The 16,007-nt window shown below is 55.1% G+C and overlaps 1 protein-coding gene across 5 annotated transcripts in view; it reads right to left on the bottom strand.

The window, feature by feature from the left end:
- Window positions 1-524: 524 nt before the first annotated feature.
- GSN (gelsolin) overlaps window positions 525-16,007 on the bottom strand; it is a 58,104-nt gene continuing 42,621 nt past the window's right edge. For all 5 annotated transcript variants that reach the window (XM_045840997.1, XM_045840996.1, XM_045840994.1 and 2 more), the window contains 13 exons: window positions 15,125-15,274; window positions 13,917-14,006; window positions 11,304-11,436; window positions 10,276-10,364; window positions 9,875-10,090; window positions 8,218-8,351; window positions 7,777-7,867; window positions 5,774-5,944; window positions 4,952-5,126; window positions 3,796-3,920; window positions 3,504-3,581; window positions 1,531-1,591; window positions 525-911 (listed from right to left, as the gene is read on the bottom strand). In XM_045840997.1, the coding sequence (XP_045696953.1) occupies window positions 742-911; window positions 1,531-1,591; window positions 3,504-3,581; window positions 3,796-3,920; window positions 4,952-5,126; window positions 5,774-5,944; window positions 7,777-7,867; window positions 8,218-8,351; window positions 9,875-10,090; window positions 10,276-10,364; window positions 11,304-11,436; window positions 13,917-14,006; window positions 15,125-15,274 (1,683 nt within the window). In that variant the 3' untranslated portion in view covers window positions 525-741. The remainder of the gene's footprint in view (window positions 912-1,530; window positions 1,592-3,503; window positions 3,582-3,795; window positions 3,921-4,951; window positions 5,127-5,773; window positions 5,945-7,776; window positions 7,868-8,217; window positions 8,352-9,874; window positions 10,091-10,275; window positions 10,365-11,303; window positions 11,437-13,916; window positions 14,007-15,124; window positions 15,275-16,007) is intronic.

Genomic DNA, 16,007 nt, shown 5'->3' with positions numbered 1-16,007 from the left:
CAAGAAATTATTGTGTAACAGACACCGATTTTATGTTGGAGACGATGACCATGGTCTGGGAATGGCTACACAACACGGTAAAGGTATTTAAAGCCTCTTGAGTCACCCACGTATAAGTGATCTCACAATGATACGTATTATGTTATGTCTAGTTTATCACACACACAAAAAATTCACCACGATGGGACCATACCAATAAAAAACATTTTTTTACTGCAGCTCAAGGGTTCTGCAGAAGCTTCCTCGAGCCTTCCTGGACTCTGCAGCTGTGTGAGCTGCATCCACCCAAGCTCGCTCCCTCCCCTTCACTGGGCTCAGACGGGCCCCGGGGTCTGGCGGCTCCTCTGCCCTCCCCGGGTCCCTCTGTTTCCTCCCACACGGGCGGTTCCCCGGTACAACCTGTGCACACCTCATCTCGGTTTAGCACCTGCTTCTCGAAGGACCAGGATTAACACACGGGGTGAACGGAGCCCCTCCCTGGGGATCCTCAGAATCGTTACCAGGACACACTGAGCCACAGCAGGTTAACACACTTCAGAAAAGCTTTTATTGAATTCAATTCCCAAAAGCACAGATACTTGAGACAATTTTGATGGGACCCTGAATTTCTGCAGGGCTGTTTTTGGCTACTGTAAAAAAAAAAAACACAGACACACACACAAATCTGAGTGGCCTTGCTATGAGGTCTCGTTGAAGTTCTAGAAGGCACTGACCAGGGACAGGGATGGGACCCGCCCTTCCTCAGACGGCCAGCTCAGCAAGGGCCCTGTCCAAGGGGTCCACAGACCAGTAGTTGTCATCCCAGCCGAGGAACCAGCCCACGAAAGAGGGAGGCTCGGAGCCTTGCTTGACCACGGTGATGGGGGTCCGCCTATCGCGATTGGCTGGGTCCGTCTCGATATACCGCTTGGCTGCAGACGCACGTGCAAGGAGAGAAAACCCAGAGACCCTGAGTGCCCCCCTCGCCAGGGAGGGGCAGTTCAGAGCGGGAGTGACCTAAGGGGGTTCTGGCCCTACTGTCCCTGAGGCCCAGTCTCTTCACTGGACACCACTACCCCTGAAAGGCAATGGTACATGACTCTTCCACCCCCCTGCCCGGGAGCACAGGACGGGACGGGTTACAGTTTAACCTCCTGCCTTAGAAAGCTGGGATCACTTTTTTCTTGCTGCCCCCTGCTGGGAGATACTAAAAAACCAGGTTTGGGATTCCCAGCCCCCAAATCAGGTCCACTGAGCGGCCAGGGATCTGCTTTCTGTCACCTAAACCCTAACAAGTTAGTTCAAGGCCTTGGGCGTTCCGGGAACTCGAAGCAGCTGTTATCGCTTCCTTCCTTTCCCTGGCAGGAACTTGGGCTTTCTGAAGGAACTGGGCTGTTCTCTCCCCACTGCAGGCAGAGCTCATGAGGGAGGGACCTCGAGTAAGGAAGTCTCCACCCCACCCCACCCCACCCCACCCCACCCCACCAGCACGAACTCCTAAGCTCCCACCCCTCCAGTGAAACAGACACAAGGGCAGACTTGGGTCCTCACCAGAGGTCAAGGCTTCCGTCTTTTCCTCTTCTTGAGAATCCTTTCCAACCCAGACAAAGACCTAGAGGGGAGATGTGAAGTAAAAAGTGCATGAGGCGTGCTGGCCAAACTCACCAGCGGCGGCGGAGTCCCGGGAGGTTCCAGGCGCGGGGTCTGGGCACACCCCCAGCTGACAGAGCCCACAGACGACTAGAAGGACTTGGAACAGATGCTGCAAACCAGTGACGGACAAACACGTTCTGTTTGCCCGCTCGTCACCCTATGTCGGTCTGTAACATCTTTCTGGACAAATTTAGCTGCCAGCTGACTATGTTAAATCTAGATTTACGACTTCTCTGGGAAACCTGGGGGATCTGGCCACCAGGGGCCTTCCCCCTCACATGGAGGAAGCTGAGCAGAGGGTGCCCCTCGAGATGGGAAGTTCCAGTTTGCCTCAGACTCCACCACTCCTTCATGTCTCCCACCCCAGCCTGCGTCACTTGTTAACACCGCCAACCGGGTGCCCTGAGTTGGAGATCCCCTTCAGGAGGCTAATGAATTACCCCTTTACTTTACAGGCAATTATCTGTCAACAAGTGAGCGGCCAAACATAGGCTCACAGGAGGAATTCATCTGACAAACATCCACTGAGAAAGAGTCTGCTAGGCGCCGGTCTCTGTGTGCCTGGGCCGACACGGGCCTGAAGCTGGGAATGAGAACAATTCACCACCACAACTGCCGTTTTGAGTCTTCTTACAAGTTTTGTTACAAGAAAGAAAACCTATTCACCTGCTTTTTACATATCACCCATGTTCATGTATATCTAAAATATTTCAAAGAGCACCCGTCACTGATAAAACAGTGCTGGGCAATAAAAAACCACTTTACGGCTCTGTTTGCATGTGCTCCCTACTGCCCTGGCCCCTCCGGGGCGGGCGGTCCTTTTTGCTCATCCTAGGACCCCCACACTGCAGCACTTCACAAAAGCTGGCGGAGTGCGTACACACACACACACATACACACACACACACACGAATGGATCAGGCAGCCAACGGAGCGGGTAGTGACAGCGGCTGGCTGGCTCGAGCTGCAAACATTCTGGTGCTGCCCTCCCAACCGGGGATCCCAAGACGCCTGTGGGGAGAAGGGTGTCCTGTGCCTGTGCGGCTGCCGTCTCTGCCCCTGACAACCCTGGGGACAGCTGACCTGACAGCAAGGGCCACTAAATGCCACCGCCACAAGAAGAAAGCCCTGTGGGGGCAGAGAAATGTCTTCTTTCTTTACGGCTCTGTCCCCAGCATCTAGAAGAGTGTCTGCCACGAAGCAGGTCCCCACCAGGTAATACAGGGTGGGCAAAAGTAGGTTTACAGTTGTGGGTAGGCAACACACAGAGTTAATAAAGCAATTGTAATAATCGTAACCTGCATGCAATCATAAACCTGCTTGTGCCCCCCCTGTACTGGCCGGGTGCATGAATGGCACCCCCCCACCGCCAGGTCCTACACAACGGCCTGGCCTACTCGATGAAGCAGCGAGAGCCCCGAGTCCTCTAGAGCAGGACATGCATGTCGAAACCTCCAGGTGACCCGGGCAGTTCACGCGTGCACAGGACATGCTGCTACGTGCAACTTTCTTCACTGACATTTTTAGAGTCAGAGTTCACACTTCTAAAGGCCTGGGAGAGAATGCTGGCCATCTGATTTGCATTTGTATGGTGCTTCAGTGCTTCAGTGCTTCCTCCTACTTTGCAAGGGGGCTTATCTCCATTCCCTCTCACCTTGCTGGGGTATGCAAAGTAGGCACCACTCCTCCCACCTGTGCAAGAGCAGGCTCGAAAGGGGGAACCGGAAAGGGGAAGCGGCTTGCAGCAGCTCCTGTGTCTCCAGTAACACCTGGCACTTTGAAGTCCTTCAGTTGACCACCTTAGAGCTGGGAGTCTAGGTCCTCCCATTCCCTCAGGCCCAGAGAGCCTTCACCTTCTGTCCTTTACACACCTGGTCCCAGGTGTCCAGCAGCATGACATCATCGGTGGCCAGGTCTTCCTGCATGAACTCGCCAGGGACCTCTTCGATCTGGGAAAGAACAGAAGAGGTTAATGGAAAGCACAAGGCCAGCCCTCTTCCCTCCCTGGGAAGGTTCCCTACAAAGGAGTTGCAGAGCCGGCTCTGGCCAGCAGGGGGCTCCTTCCTCTGTGCTGGGCCATCAGATCTGCTTCTCTCTGCCCCTGCTGCCTCCGGCCCCAGTCCTCCGCACATGCCTCCTCCCCAAGGGAAAGCCGGGGCTCACCACAAAACGTCCGATCTTGTTGGAGCAGGCAAAGAGGCGAGGAGGGTGGGCGTCCAGCTTCTTGTCCTTCAGCCGTGGGGAAGTACGGTAGGCAGCCTTCCCACCCAGGGCCTCCCAGAAGCTGTCTGTGAGGGGAGGCCACACAAACAGCCCACTGACACGCTGGCCTCGCCAGCCCTTCTCATCAGACGCTGGGACAAACCCTGCGCTACAGCACCCACCGCTCCTGGTCCCCACCCTCCAGCTAAAAATCCCAGGGGCCAAAGAGGAGCTCCAAGGTGACTACACGGAGCCCAGTGAGGGCCACGTGGGAGCAGACGCACAGTCGGCACTACTTCCGGCTGGAGGCCGACCGCCATCCCCACTCAGCCGAGGGGCGGGCTGCGGCTCAGAGGCTCAGAGACGCAGCCGCACGCTCAGCGGCGCACAGCTAGTGCGCGAGTGGCGCGTCTCCCCCGACTCCAATCCCCATTCCTCCCACTGTACCTGCTCCGTCCACACAGGACTCTTTAATTCTTAAGTTCATTACAATCAAATACAACGGACAATTCAGTCCCTCGTTCTCACTCATTCCCCCCAGGGACATTCCGAGTGCTCATTAGCCCCACGTGACCAGCGGCCACCAAGCTGGGCCTGGCAGATAGAGAGCACGCCTGTCCTCTCAGAAGGTCTCACTGGACAGGCTGCTCTTCCCCGGGCCTGTTCAGCACCAAGCAGGAGGCAGTGAGCTCAAAAGCAAGAGCAGAAGGTGGCACAGAAAGGTGTTCCTGACCTCCATTCTGGAATCGGAGGAGGCCCGTGGCACCGCTGGACACAGAGGGGCCACGGGTCAGAAGAGGCCTCTGGCCCCGGGAGGCTGTCACTCCTGCCTCAGTCTTTCCTAGCTTCTTCCTCACGCTTGACCCCTCGACGCCCCCCCCCCCCCCCAGCCTTCCCTGACTGCCCGGCCCAGGCTCAGCTCCCCACTCTCCGATTCCTGGAGGCCCCTCTCTCACTCACCAAAGCCCTCCTTTCATCCAGTCCCCTTATTTAATGCTCTTTAGCAGACAGGCACTGAGGAGGGGTGCAGGATATAGAGCCCCCCCCGCCCCAAAAAGAAGGAACCTAGGGAAGCTGACAGCCCACGGCGAGCAGCAGGCTCCTTGCTCCTTCCTACCTGGCTCGCTGCCTTCTGCCACCTGCACAGGCTGGGCCCGCAGCACCCGGACCAGCTCCTGAGCCCCGGTCTTCTCCGCCTCGCTGGCTCCTACGCCCACCCACAGGTAGGCCGCGGAGGGGGTTTTCAGGACGAAGGCATCGTTGGAGTTCAGCGCACCAGCCTTGGGCATTATCTGGGAGGACAGTGCTTGGTTAACAGGAACCAGGCAGAATGCTCTCAGCCTTCTCACGGCCCAGGACCCTTAGGCAGGGCCAACCCAGGTGGGGACCTGGACAGGCACAAGCCCCCAGCTGCTGTGCCTTCACTATCCCAGCTGCTGAAGGCACAGACTGCGGACACTGAGAGGCTCGGCTGACGTCCAGAGTCGCTAGTGCCCTGTGGCTGGCCAAGGTGATTCTAGAATTCAGGGCTGCATTAACAGAGGCTGAATGCCCAGAATAGAGGAGGTGATAGTCCCCTTCTCCCCTAGGCTGCTCAGACCGTCCTGTAGGATTATGTTTGGGTGTGCACCTTCCACCACAAAAGGGACAGTAGCCAACTGAAATTCCATCAGGCACAGTGTCCAGATTGTGAAGAACGAACTACTTGTGAGTAGTGAGCTCCCTGTTATAGAAGACATGCAAGGGGCACTGGGCCTCCTTGAAACAGGGTAAAGCCTAAGACATAAAATCCTGCTGTCAGGGCAGGAAGGTACAAAACGCTGCCTTTTAACCCCCATCCAACCCCTCCCAATCCTGTGCCCAGAGATCTGTGTGGCAAGCCTGGGAGGTTTTGGGGAAGCCGTGCCCTCCTGGGGTGCACAGCCTGGGCGTCAGTTACCTCAACAGCTCGGGTGGCTCCAGAGCTGCTGGCCCGGACCTGGAAGAGGCGGGTGCTGGCGGGGGCCGTCTGCCCGCCCTCACGGGAGGTGCCACCCTTGTAGATGATCATGGGCTTCCCGCCAAACAGGCTCATGAGGTGGGCAGGCTCCTTGCCTTGGACCACACGGCTCTGGCGGGAAGACGGGAGAACAAGTCAGGGAAGTAGGGGCATTCGTCCCTCCGTGTGGAACTCCACCCACCCTCCCTCCCGGGCCAGCACAGCCCAGGCCGACCCCGCAGACGAGCCCATCACGTGCACGTGTGTGTGGTGTGGAGCTGGCCCTGAGCACACAGGGCTGGGCGGGGAAAGGGGAGTTCCAGGAAAACTGGAGAGGCCGCTCTGACCTGTGGTCTCCCGGGCACTGCATCAGTCGCTCTCCCCTCCCCAGAGAACCTGCCTTGCTGACCCTGAGTCTAGTCCAAGAAGCAAGAGAGCCCACGTTTGCAAATACTCCCTTAAATGGAAGCGCAGGGATGGTTCGTGGACAACATGCTTCCAGGACAGTGATGTCAGCTCCAGGCACAAGAGCCAGTGGAGTGGTGAGAACACAGCCTTCCAGAGCAGGAGGGACCCTCCTGCACGGCCAGAACGCCCCAGAGGCAGGCTGCAGGTGTCCACCAAGATATATCACATCCGCTCCTGCCCCTGCGCCCACTCAGGTCCCTGCCGTGGCCCTGAGAGCTAAATCTAGCAGCAAAATCTCATGTGCATGCTGGGGGCACTGTGGTCACTTCCCAGTAGGACCCACCACTGCTGGGTTAGAGCCCAGGCCCCAGCACCGCCCTGGTGGTGAGAATCCAGGCTCGTGCTTCAATCTCTCAGGATCTTCCCCTGTAAAATGGGGCCAGGAAGGCTGCCCCCAAGGCTGCTGTTGGGGTCAAGTGAGCTAAGACAGTGATCATCCATCCCATGGGGTGCCCGGTACCCAGGTGACTCCAGTGTCACAGAGTTCAGGGCACCAACCTTGGACCTGAACCTAGAGCCCTGTCTGCTCCAAGTGTAAAACAGAGGAAGGAGAAGTCCTTCCCCTTTATCTCCCCAGCCTGGCTCCGTTGCCCTCCAGGACCCCACACTGCAGCCAGGAGAACCTTTCAGACCCTGAAGTCACCTCACATCAGTTATCCTTCAACAACCTCCCCTCGTTCTCAGGGCCAAGGTCAGCATCCTCGCCTTGGCTTCTGGGTTCTCCAGACTCCTATCGTTCTAACACCCAGTGTCTCCTCCCACCTCGGGGCCTTTGCATACACTCTTCCCTCTGCCCAGAAAGTGCTTCCCTTTTTTTTTACTCGTTACCTGGTCAGCTCTTAATCGTCTGTTGGGCCCCAGCTGAAAAGTCCCTCTCTCAGGAGGGTGAGGGTGGGGGCCTTCTCTAATCCAGTTAGATCCCAGCTCCGATCCAAGTCCTTGGACTCAACATGCACGTATAAGCGGCCTCCTACAGGCCAGGCTTGGTGCTGAGTGCTTTACAAAGATTAACCCTATGGCCACACAGCACTCAGATCAGAGGGGCTGTTGTTATCCCCCGTTGGAGAACACAGAAGTATAAAGAGGCTCTGTGACTTGCCCAGGGGTGCCCACAGGTGAAGACAGGACTCAGTCCTAAGAGGCTGCCCCTGTGGGCAGGTCCGAGCTGCTCACCAGGCTGCCTCTCCTGCTTCCCTCCCACAGCATCTTAGCATTTCCACTAGCCGCACACGCCCCACGTGTGACTGATCTCCAGTGTGTAGATGCACCCATTTGTGTGTGTGTGTGTGTGTGCACGCACTGAACGTCTCTCTGCTCCCTAGACTGGAAACCCCATCAGGGCAGGGGCAGGTCTGTGTGCTCATGGCCGCAGGCGCAGTGCCAGGCACATGGGAGCCCTCATCAGTGTTTGTGGGGTGGATGGACAGTCAGACAGATGAGTGAACAGATGGACAAGGCCCGCGGTGTGACCCAAAGGGGCAGTGGACCGGGCTCACCTGGACAGGAGTACCTCCCAGCTCCTCATCCAGCTGGGCGGTCAGGATGGCAGAGGCAGCGACCTCGTCCTGGGTGGACTGAGCGCCCTGCCTGGAAGAGGAAGTGACGCCTAGCACCAGGGCTCACACAGAGTCCTCAGTCTCACCCTGGGCCTGGACCTGAGAAGCCCACAAACCTCCCGATTACGGGGAATCAAACTGACATGCAGAGAGGGCAGGCGATTCTCTGAAGAGCAACCACGGCGATGCTCCTAATAGCAAAAGGCTGGGATTGACCCAACCATGCAGCAGCAGGGAATCTGCTACACAAACGCCAGCTCAGGCGCTGCCCTTCGGATGGGAGCCTCCCAATGCCCTTAGACACATCTCCCGGCCCTGTTTGCCCCCCACGCTTGGTGCCTCCCACACCCCACCCCGCGGCATGCGGCCCCAGCCCCTCACCAGTTATAGATGATCTGTCCCTGACGGTTGCCATGACGGTAGTTGTACAGGATGATGTAGCTGTCGCCACCGTAGAACTGCCCATACGTGGTGGGATCCACTGGCACTTTGTCGGAGCCTTCAATTCTCCAGATCTGCTGGGGCAAAGCTGGTCTCAGCATGGAGGGGTGCCTCCACCCCCAGATTCAGGCCAGCTGGGAAACCACCCCGAGGCTCCACCACGGGACAAGAACTTTATAGATGGCTCCACCTGGGCTCAGCCTGAAGTCAAATAAGTTACCCAAATCACAGAGCCACTTGTGTGTCCTGCTCCGAACCCTGACACTGCACCCCTGCCCCGCTCCGTCCATGCTCCTCGGAGCAATCGGCCCAGGGACTGCCAGCGGCAAGGTGGCACGCCGAGCGAGCGTGACCCGTGAGGGCTGAGAGAGCAGGTCAGTACACGGTCCGGATCCAAATCGGCCCCCACCCCCTCCGAGGTTGTGTGCCCTGGCACAACCGGCTTAAACTGCCTATGAGCCTCAGCTTCCTCACGTGAGAACTGGGAATAATAAGAGGACCCACCTCGGGAGGCTGTCGTAAGAATCAAGTGAGTTTATTTGTGAAAGTCTAGCAGGGCCTGACACAGGGTGATTGCTCTTATTATTAGGATTATTATTGTTGTTGTCACCAATATCACATTATCTGCATCATGACTGAATTGTCTGGACTTTACAGATCACCTCCAGAGGCAGGGGCATCACTAAGTGACCTCAGGGTGGATCCCTGCCAGCAGATCTCTTTTCCTAGCTGTTTTCCCAGGTGGCCACGAGGCCCTACAGCGCCACCTGGTGGTGCTACAGCAACATTGAAGCCTTTCAGTCTCAGGAAACAGAAGCCTGCCATCTCTGGACCTTGAAAATTCCTGAAGGTGATGGAATGGGATTAAACCCCATTCTACAGGTGAAAAAAAAGTGCAGCTCAAAGAGGTTAAGTAACCTGCCCAATGTCACACAGCAAGGCTGCCAGGGCTCCTTCCACACTGCCCTACCCTGGACATTCTCCCTGCATCCTCCCCTCCCACTCAAGTAATGAATGAATGAATGAATGAATGAACAAATGAATGAATGAAGAATACCAATAACACAAACAATAATAAATAAAAATTAACTTTTTGCTATTTCTACCATGTGGAATGGGATCCATGTTTTCCAGAAGCAGACTCTACCTCATAAACATCTCTGACCCCCACCCCACTCTTCTCCATCTTCGCTGTGACCTTCCTGGTGTCAAGGTCACCATCTCTTCCCTAAACTATTGTAACAATTTCTGCAGGGTCTCCACCTTCATTTTCTTGCCTCCAATCGATTTACAGAGAGTTGCGAAAGCACAGAACTGAGCCCGACACATTTCTACTTTTAAAGAAAGAAAAAGAAAAAACCTGTGCTCACAAGCACCCACAAGTTACAGGGGTAAGTCCACAGCCCTGGACATGGCACTCGAGGCCCCTCCTTGAGGGTGCTCTCAGCACCAGGCTCCCGGGATGGCTTCCTGCCTGTGAGGCCCACGGCTCCTCTCCGGCAGCAAATTCCTACAGACTCTGAGGCCCAACCAAAGTGTCCGCACTTTGGAGGGAACAAGGGTGGGATCTGGACATGCCCCCCAGCCCCGCGGTTACCTGTTTCTGGCCTGTGCCGTCGTCATCCATGCCATGCTGGGCGGCCATGACGGTGGACGTGTGCAGGGTGGAGGCATCGAAGGGCACCCTCTCCACATTGGCAATGTGGCTGGAGAGGTAGGGCAAGCCTGGGCCATCTGTCTGGTCTGGGTCCCGCCAGTTCTTGAAGAACTGCTTGAACAGCGGGGTCTCGCCACCCTCAGGAAGGATAGAGACCTGAAGGAGGCCAGGGAAGAGCAGAACGTGACTGGACTGAAACCCCCAGGACAGGGACCACCCGCAGGGGTCCCTGGGGAGCCTCAGACTCCCAGTCCACACTGAGGGAGGACACCCACCCTACTCTAGCCCTTTCTCACACCGACTGGACCTGCCCTCCCTCTCCTACCTGACTCCAGACTCACCTGGGTCTGCCTGGGGTAGTTCATCTTGGAGATGAAGTCAGAGGCCGTCTTGAGGGCAGCCTTCCTCTCCTCCATGTTGGCCTGCTTGCCTGTCAGCAGACGGAGGATGAGGGCCTGGGTCAGAGGTGCCTTGGAGAGCCACTCAGCAAGGGGAAAAGCGATCTCTGCCCCACTGCCTCCAAAGCCTGCACACCACACACACTCAGACCCGTCCTCCCGCTGGGCCACCTTTCCCTGGTTTGGTGTGGGGGAGGCCCCCTCGACTCCACAGCCTGACGTCTGTCCCGACCCACAGAGCAGCCCTGTGCCTGCGCATCAGCCCTCAGTCCCCAAGTCCAAGGAGCCCAGATGATGACAATGACAATGATGACGATGACGATGACGATAGCCACAAATGCTCAACTCTTGGTCCTTCTCTCTGCCATTCTCTGTGCGCCCATGGCCTCCCTCCCCTTCTGTCCTGTTCCTTGGGGCCAATCACAGAACATCTGAGGGCAACACTGATGCGTCCACTCAGAAGCGCCTAGGACAACGTTGTCTGGGAGCCTCCCACAATCAGCTCCCAACACAGTCCACACAGAGTTCCACGGACCCCAGCACAGCGCTTCCCCAGCAGAGACCAGATCGCCCTCGTGGAAAACCCCAGCATACATTAGCGAGTTAAAGACATTTTACGAGTCCTGCAGTAAACTGACCTGTGGACATAATTTAACCCAGTTTGGACAATAAGCTTATTTGACCACAAAGCTATATATATATTTTTATATAATGCCAATTAACCTGTCTGAGAACTGGTATTATAACACATTTTGGAAATGCTGATTTTAGCCCAAATAAGTCTGAGACCCACAGAGGCAAGCAAAGGACCCAAGACCACACAGTGAGTCAACTGCAAAGCTGGGGTTGTGGCCTGACTCCTGGTTCCCGTTGAGGAGCCTGCCGCCGCCCCGGGGCACCTGGAACAGCACTCCCCCGGGCTGCAGGGGCTCCCGCCCGAGGCCCTGGCAGAACCTGCCAGTCCCTGTTACCTTTCCAGACAAAGATTTTCCCATCTGTGCCATGGTCCAGGATGAAGCAGTCCTCAGACCTCAGGGCCCCCTGGGCGAAGGGGTTCTCATCAGCCACGAGTGACACTGACATGGTGCCAGCGTCGTTGGAGACCTAGGGGGCAAGGGAGAGCCCAGAAGGTGAGTGACTTTCACCGCCTCAGCCTGCCCTGAGGGTGTCCCCAAGCCGACATATGAGTTAGCCCACTCTCCAACCCCCACCGCAAACGGCAGGGCAGAGGGACACCTGGACTTCGGCCCTCTCCTTTTCTGCTTTGTCCAACCACCTCCGTGACCTACAACTGGGTGTCACGTAGACACTGCACACGGAAAGGGCAGGGGGTAAAATGCAGGGATGCGGCGGCCTCAGAGAAGGACTGTCCAGTTGGCTGAGAAGACAGTCAGTCTCACCAGTCAAAGAAAAATAAATAAAAGCAAAAAATCTAAATGCAGTGCAGTGGCCTGGCTTGGAATCTGGAATGAAAACTTGGGGAATATGAATTCCTATGGACTATCTAAAGTCCATAGTTTAGTTAATAGTGCTGAACCAATGCTAATGTCTTAGTTTTGACAAAGGCACCTGGTTATGCTAAACCTGAAGCAGACGCTGGATGAAGGGTATATGGGAACCCTCTGTACTATCTTTGCAATTTCTCTGCAAACCTAAAACTATTCCAAAAAAGTTCATTAAATTAAATAAAAACTAAACCAAAAAAACGTACCACACGCTAAAATTTGATTCACAATACCCAGTGTGGACAAGGCTCTGGGTAAACAGGCACATTCTAACACTTGAGTAGGGTGATTTGGGAGCCCTTCCAGAGTACAGTTCAGTAATATGTAGCAGAACTTTAAATATTATGTGAGTACGTAGTGTGTGCCAGCACCGATAACTCGTATAATTACAGAACTCCTTTTGTCCTCACCACAACCCTACTATGCCCATTTTATTCCCGAGGACACCAAGGTGCAGAGAGGTTAAGTAACAAAATTAAAGGTACTTTAATTTTGTAATTAAAGTACCAGGCCTGGGATTCGAACTCTGGACTCTGACTCTAGAACCAGTACTTTCAATCACCAACTCACTGTGACCTTGTGTGGGAACTTGCTCTACTGCCATCCTTAGCCCAAGTGCACAGAGGGACTGCCTGGCCTCGGAAAAGGAGGAAACATCCTCTACTGTCCATCGTTAGGGATATGCTGAAATCTGTCCACTCCCCGCAGAGAACACCACAGAGCTGTTCTCAAGGGCCCTGTGGGTCTCTAGTAAAGACAGAAGTTCACGACAGTGCTGAGGGGAGAAAAGACAGCCACTGAACAGCATGAATAGCTTGGATCCACTTATATCCAGTAGAGATGGGAAAGTATATAATTAGACACACAAAGAGGTAATCTGGATTTCTTTCACTAAAGAGTAACTATGTAACCGTGGTAACCTACAGAGAGGGGAGGAGGAGAAGCCGACTTTTTAAAATTTAAGTATTGCACCCTGGCTGGCATAGCTCAGTGGATTGAGCGCGGGCTGCGAACCAAAGTGTCGCAGGTTCGATTCCCAGCCAGGATACATGCTTGGGTTGCAGGCCATAACCCCCAGCAACCGCACATTGATGTTTCTCTCTCTCTCTCTCTTTCTCCCTCCCTTCCCTCTCTAAAAGTGAATAAATAAAAAATCTAAAAAAAAAATTATAATAGTATTAAAAAAATTCAAGTATTGTAAAAAAAATTTTAAAAAAATAAAAAATTCAAGTATTGTTAATTTTGTAATTAAAACACATCTAAAAAATAGTACTGGTTATCTTAAATCAGTGAAACTTTCTCTATAGCTATATATATATTAATTATATATATTAATTTATATAATTGTATGTCTATATATAATTTATTGGACATTGGTTAATAAAATTATTTAGGTTTCGAGTACAAAACTCTATTACACATCACCTGTATGTTATATCTCTTTATACTTCTGAGTATTGTTTGCTACTTTATTTTCACAGTGAACACGTATTACTTGGTCAGGATAAAAGTCACTAATGTGGTTTTTCCTTGGAGGTAATGACAATCTGTGCCCCAGTCTGTCACTTTACCACAGACAGGCCCGGGGCCCAACCCGAGTGGCACAGCTACGCAGGCCAGAGGCCCTGAGCTCAAGAGCAGCCTCCGTTCAGTTTCAAAAACCACAGGGAAGGAATTATAAGTAAAGTCATTAACCATAACCCCCCAAACACACGCCCATTTCTGTAGTATTTCCCCACGTACTTTCCCAAAACACTTCCCGCCCGGTTTCTCTGCGGACTCCCAGAAACCCTGCAAAGCTCCCTTCACGGCCTCCCTCCCCACTTTATAGACTGGGAAACAGCGTCCCAGGGAGAGGATGCAGGCTGCCCAGATGCTGCCGATGAGCCCGACACAGATCTGCCTGCAGTCGACGGCATTCTCTTGCTCTTGGTGCAGGAGGCAAAGGAAGATAGCGGGTGTCCACTGGAGACGTACAGAAGCCGGGCCCCCCAGGCACGCTCTCTGTGCTCATAGAGGTCAGGAAGGCCGAGTCCCGCCTCCCCATCCCGACCGGGAGACGGAGCAGAGGAGGCCCACCTTGAAGAGCTTGGCCAGCTTGCGATTGGCTGCATCCTCCTTGGCTGTGTCATCGGTACCCTCGGGCAGAGTGGGCTTGGAGCCCAGCACCTGCAGAGATGGAGAGAGGGAAGGAAGGGTGGCTGTGAGCTCCCAGCGGCCTCCTTCCCCAGGGAGAGGCCTGGGTCCCCCACAGAGACCCCTCCACAGGCAGGCAGAGACCACGCGGGCATCCACAGTGGCCCTCCACCGAGGGGAAAAACCTCTGAAACCATCCTGCACCGCCTCACATTCCGCTCGTGTGTAGAGCTCAACCACGTCGGCCCTGCTCCTCTGTCTCCCGGACAGCCCTGCAGAGACTGACTCCCCCATTTCCTCCTGCGGCGTCCAAGAACGAGAACTACGGCTACGGAGCACACCTTCTGACCCATGCCTTTACGGGACCCCATTACATGGTCACACCATGCTGAGAGGCACAGATCACCACTCTCGTGTCACAGAAGAGGAAACCAAAGTCCAGAGAGATGGGGTGACTTATGCACACAGCTGTGAGGTGGCAAAGTGGAATTCGAACCTGTGACTCCTTATTTCACTCTTCCATCCTGGCTACCTTGACCCTTCACAGCCCCAGCTACCACCCCTCCTAAGCCTTGGTTGTGTCTGGGCCCCTCCTCATCCTAATCACCCTCCCGCTCTCCCTGAACACCAGAAGCCAACACCCCCATGCAGGAGCCAAGTGGCGTGGGGCAGAGCTCATGGTCCCCTCCACTTCCTGGTGAGGTTGGCCCCATCGACATGTGCACAAAGCAAAATGACTGACACTCGTGTCACACGGTCGACGAAAGGGGCCATAAACTGCCAGGAGGAGCGGGCAGAAGAGACGAGAGGGGACTGGGCTCTGGTTGTGTTTTCTGTCCAGGCTCCAGCACCAGGTCTGTCCTCAAGAGCGGCGGAGATGCTCTTCCCCGGCCCCTTTCAGGGGTCTGGCCCTCCCGGCTGGAGCGCGTGGCTCACAACCCCAGCAAACGCCGGGGCACGGACTCCAGCCCACCTCTCAGGGGAGCCTGGGAGTTGTCGGGGAAGCTGCTCCTCCCCACTCCCTGGAGAGTTCCAGCGTGGCAGAGGAGCAAATTCACCTCAAACTCGCCTGCTAAATGGAAGAACGTGAAGAGCACCCTGTCTTCCCGCTTGGCCCCCACCCCGCACCCCGGGGACATGGCTGTCGGTACCTGGATCATCGCCTGGGGCTCGGCGCCCTCCTCAGACACGTGCACTTGGGCCCGGCCACTCCGCTCGTTGTCCCGGATGCCCTTGGACACCTGCGTGGCCTTCAGCCTCTCAAATCGGTTGCTGTTGGAGCCACACCACTGATAGATATCCTGTGAGACAGGGACCCCAGGTGAGGCGGTGGCCCAGCGTTCCTGGAAGCCCTGCCCAGTGCAGGGTGAGGAGGGGACTGCAGAGTGCGTGCACACACCCAAGCACAAGCAGTGTGCACCAGGCTACGTGAGTGCATGGCTCGGGACAAGTGTTTTTCACAGGTACAACTACACACAGCATGTGTGTGAAAAGGTCTGCCTGCTAGTGAGAGCAGAAATCGGGACAACCTGATGTCAACCAAGAAATCGGGACAAATCTTCCAACTTGGAAGACCATCTGGCCTTAGTCACCAAAGCTCGGTCTATCGATAGCCTAGGAGCCGGCAATCCCTCCCCAGGACATCCACTGAAAGACCCGTGTAAGGACATCGGAGTAGCACCACGTGTAAACGCCCCTCACCAGCAACTACGCTAAGTGCCATCTCAATAGAAAGCATAAATGGACTGTGGCACATCCAGCCAATGGGACCCTGCAGAGCAAGGGAACTGATCAGTCTACAGTACGGATGGATCTCAGACATGGAATGCTGGGCAGAAGTCCAACATAAAATAGCAAGGTTCCATGTGTGTGAAGTTCAGAGAGAGGCAAAACTACCCCTTGCCACTGAGGGAGTTCCGGATGGAGGTTATCCTTGGGGGTGATGGGACTGGAAGGGGACAGGAGGGGCGTTCTGGGGGCTGATGACGTTCTGTTTCTTGAGCCGGATGTTGGTTACACAGCGTGTTCACTTTC

The sequence above is a fragment of the Phyllostomus hastatus genome, unplaced genomic scaffold (assembly GCF_019186645.2).
Source record: "Phyllostomus hastatus isolate PE091 unplaced genomic scaffold, TTU_PhHast_1.1 phas_contig_34, whole genome shotgun sequence".
NCBI lineage: Eukaryota > Metazoa > Chordata > Mammalia > Chiroptera > Phyllostomidae > Phyllostomus > Phyllostomus hastatus.
Note: the sequence above shows the minus strand (reverse complement) of the source record. Positions and strands in the feature narration are given on the sequence as shown.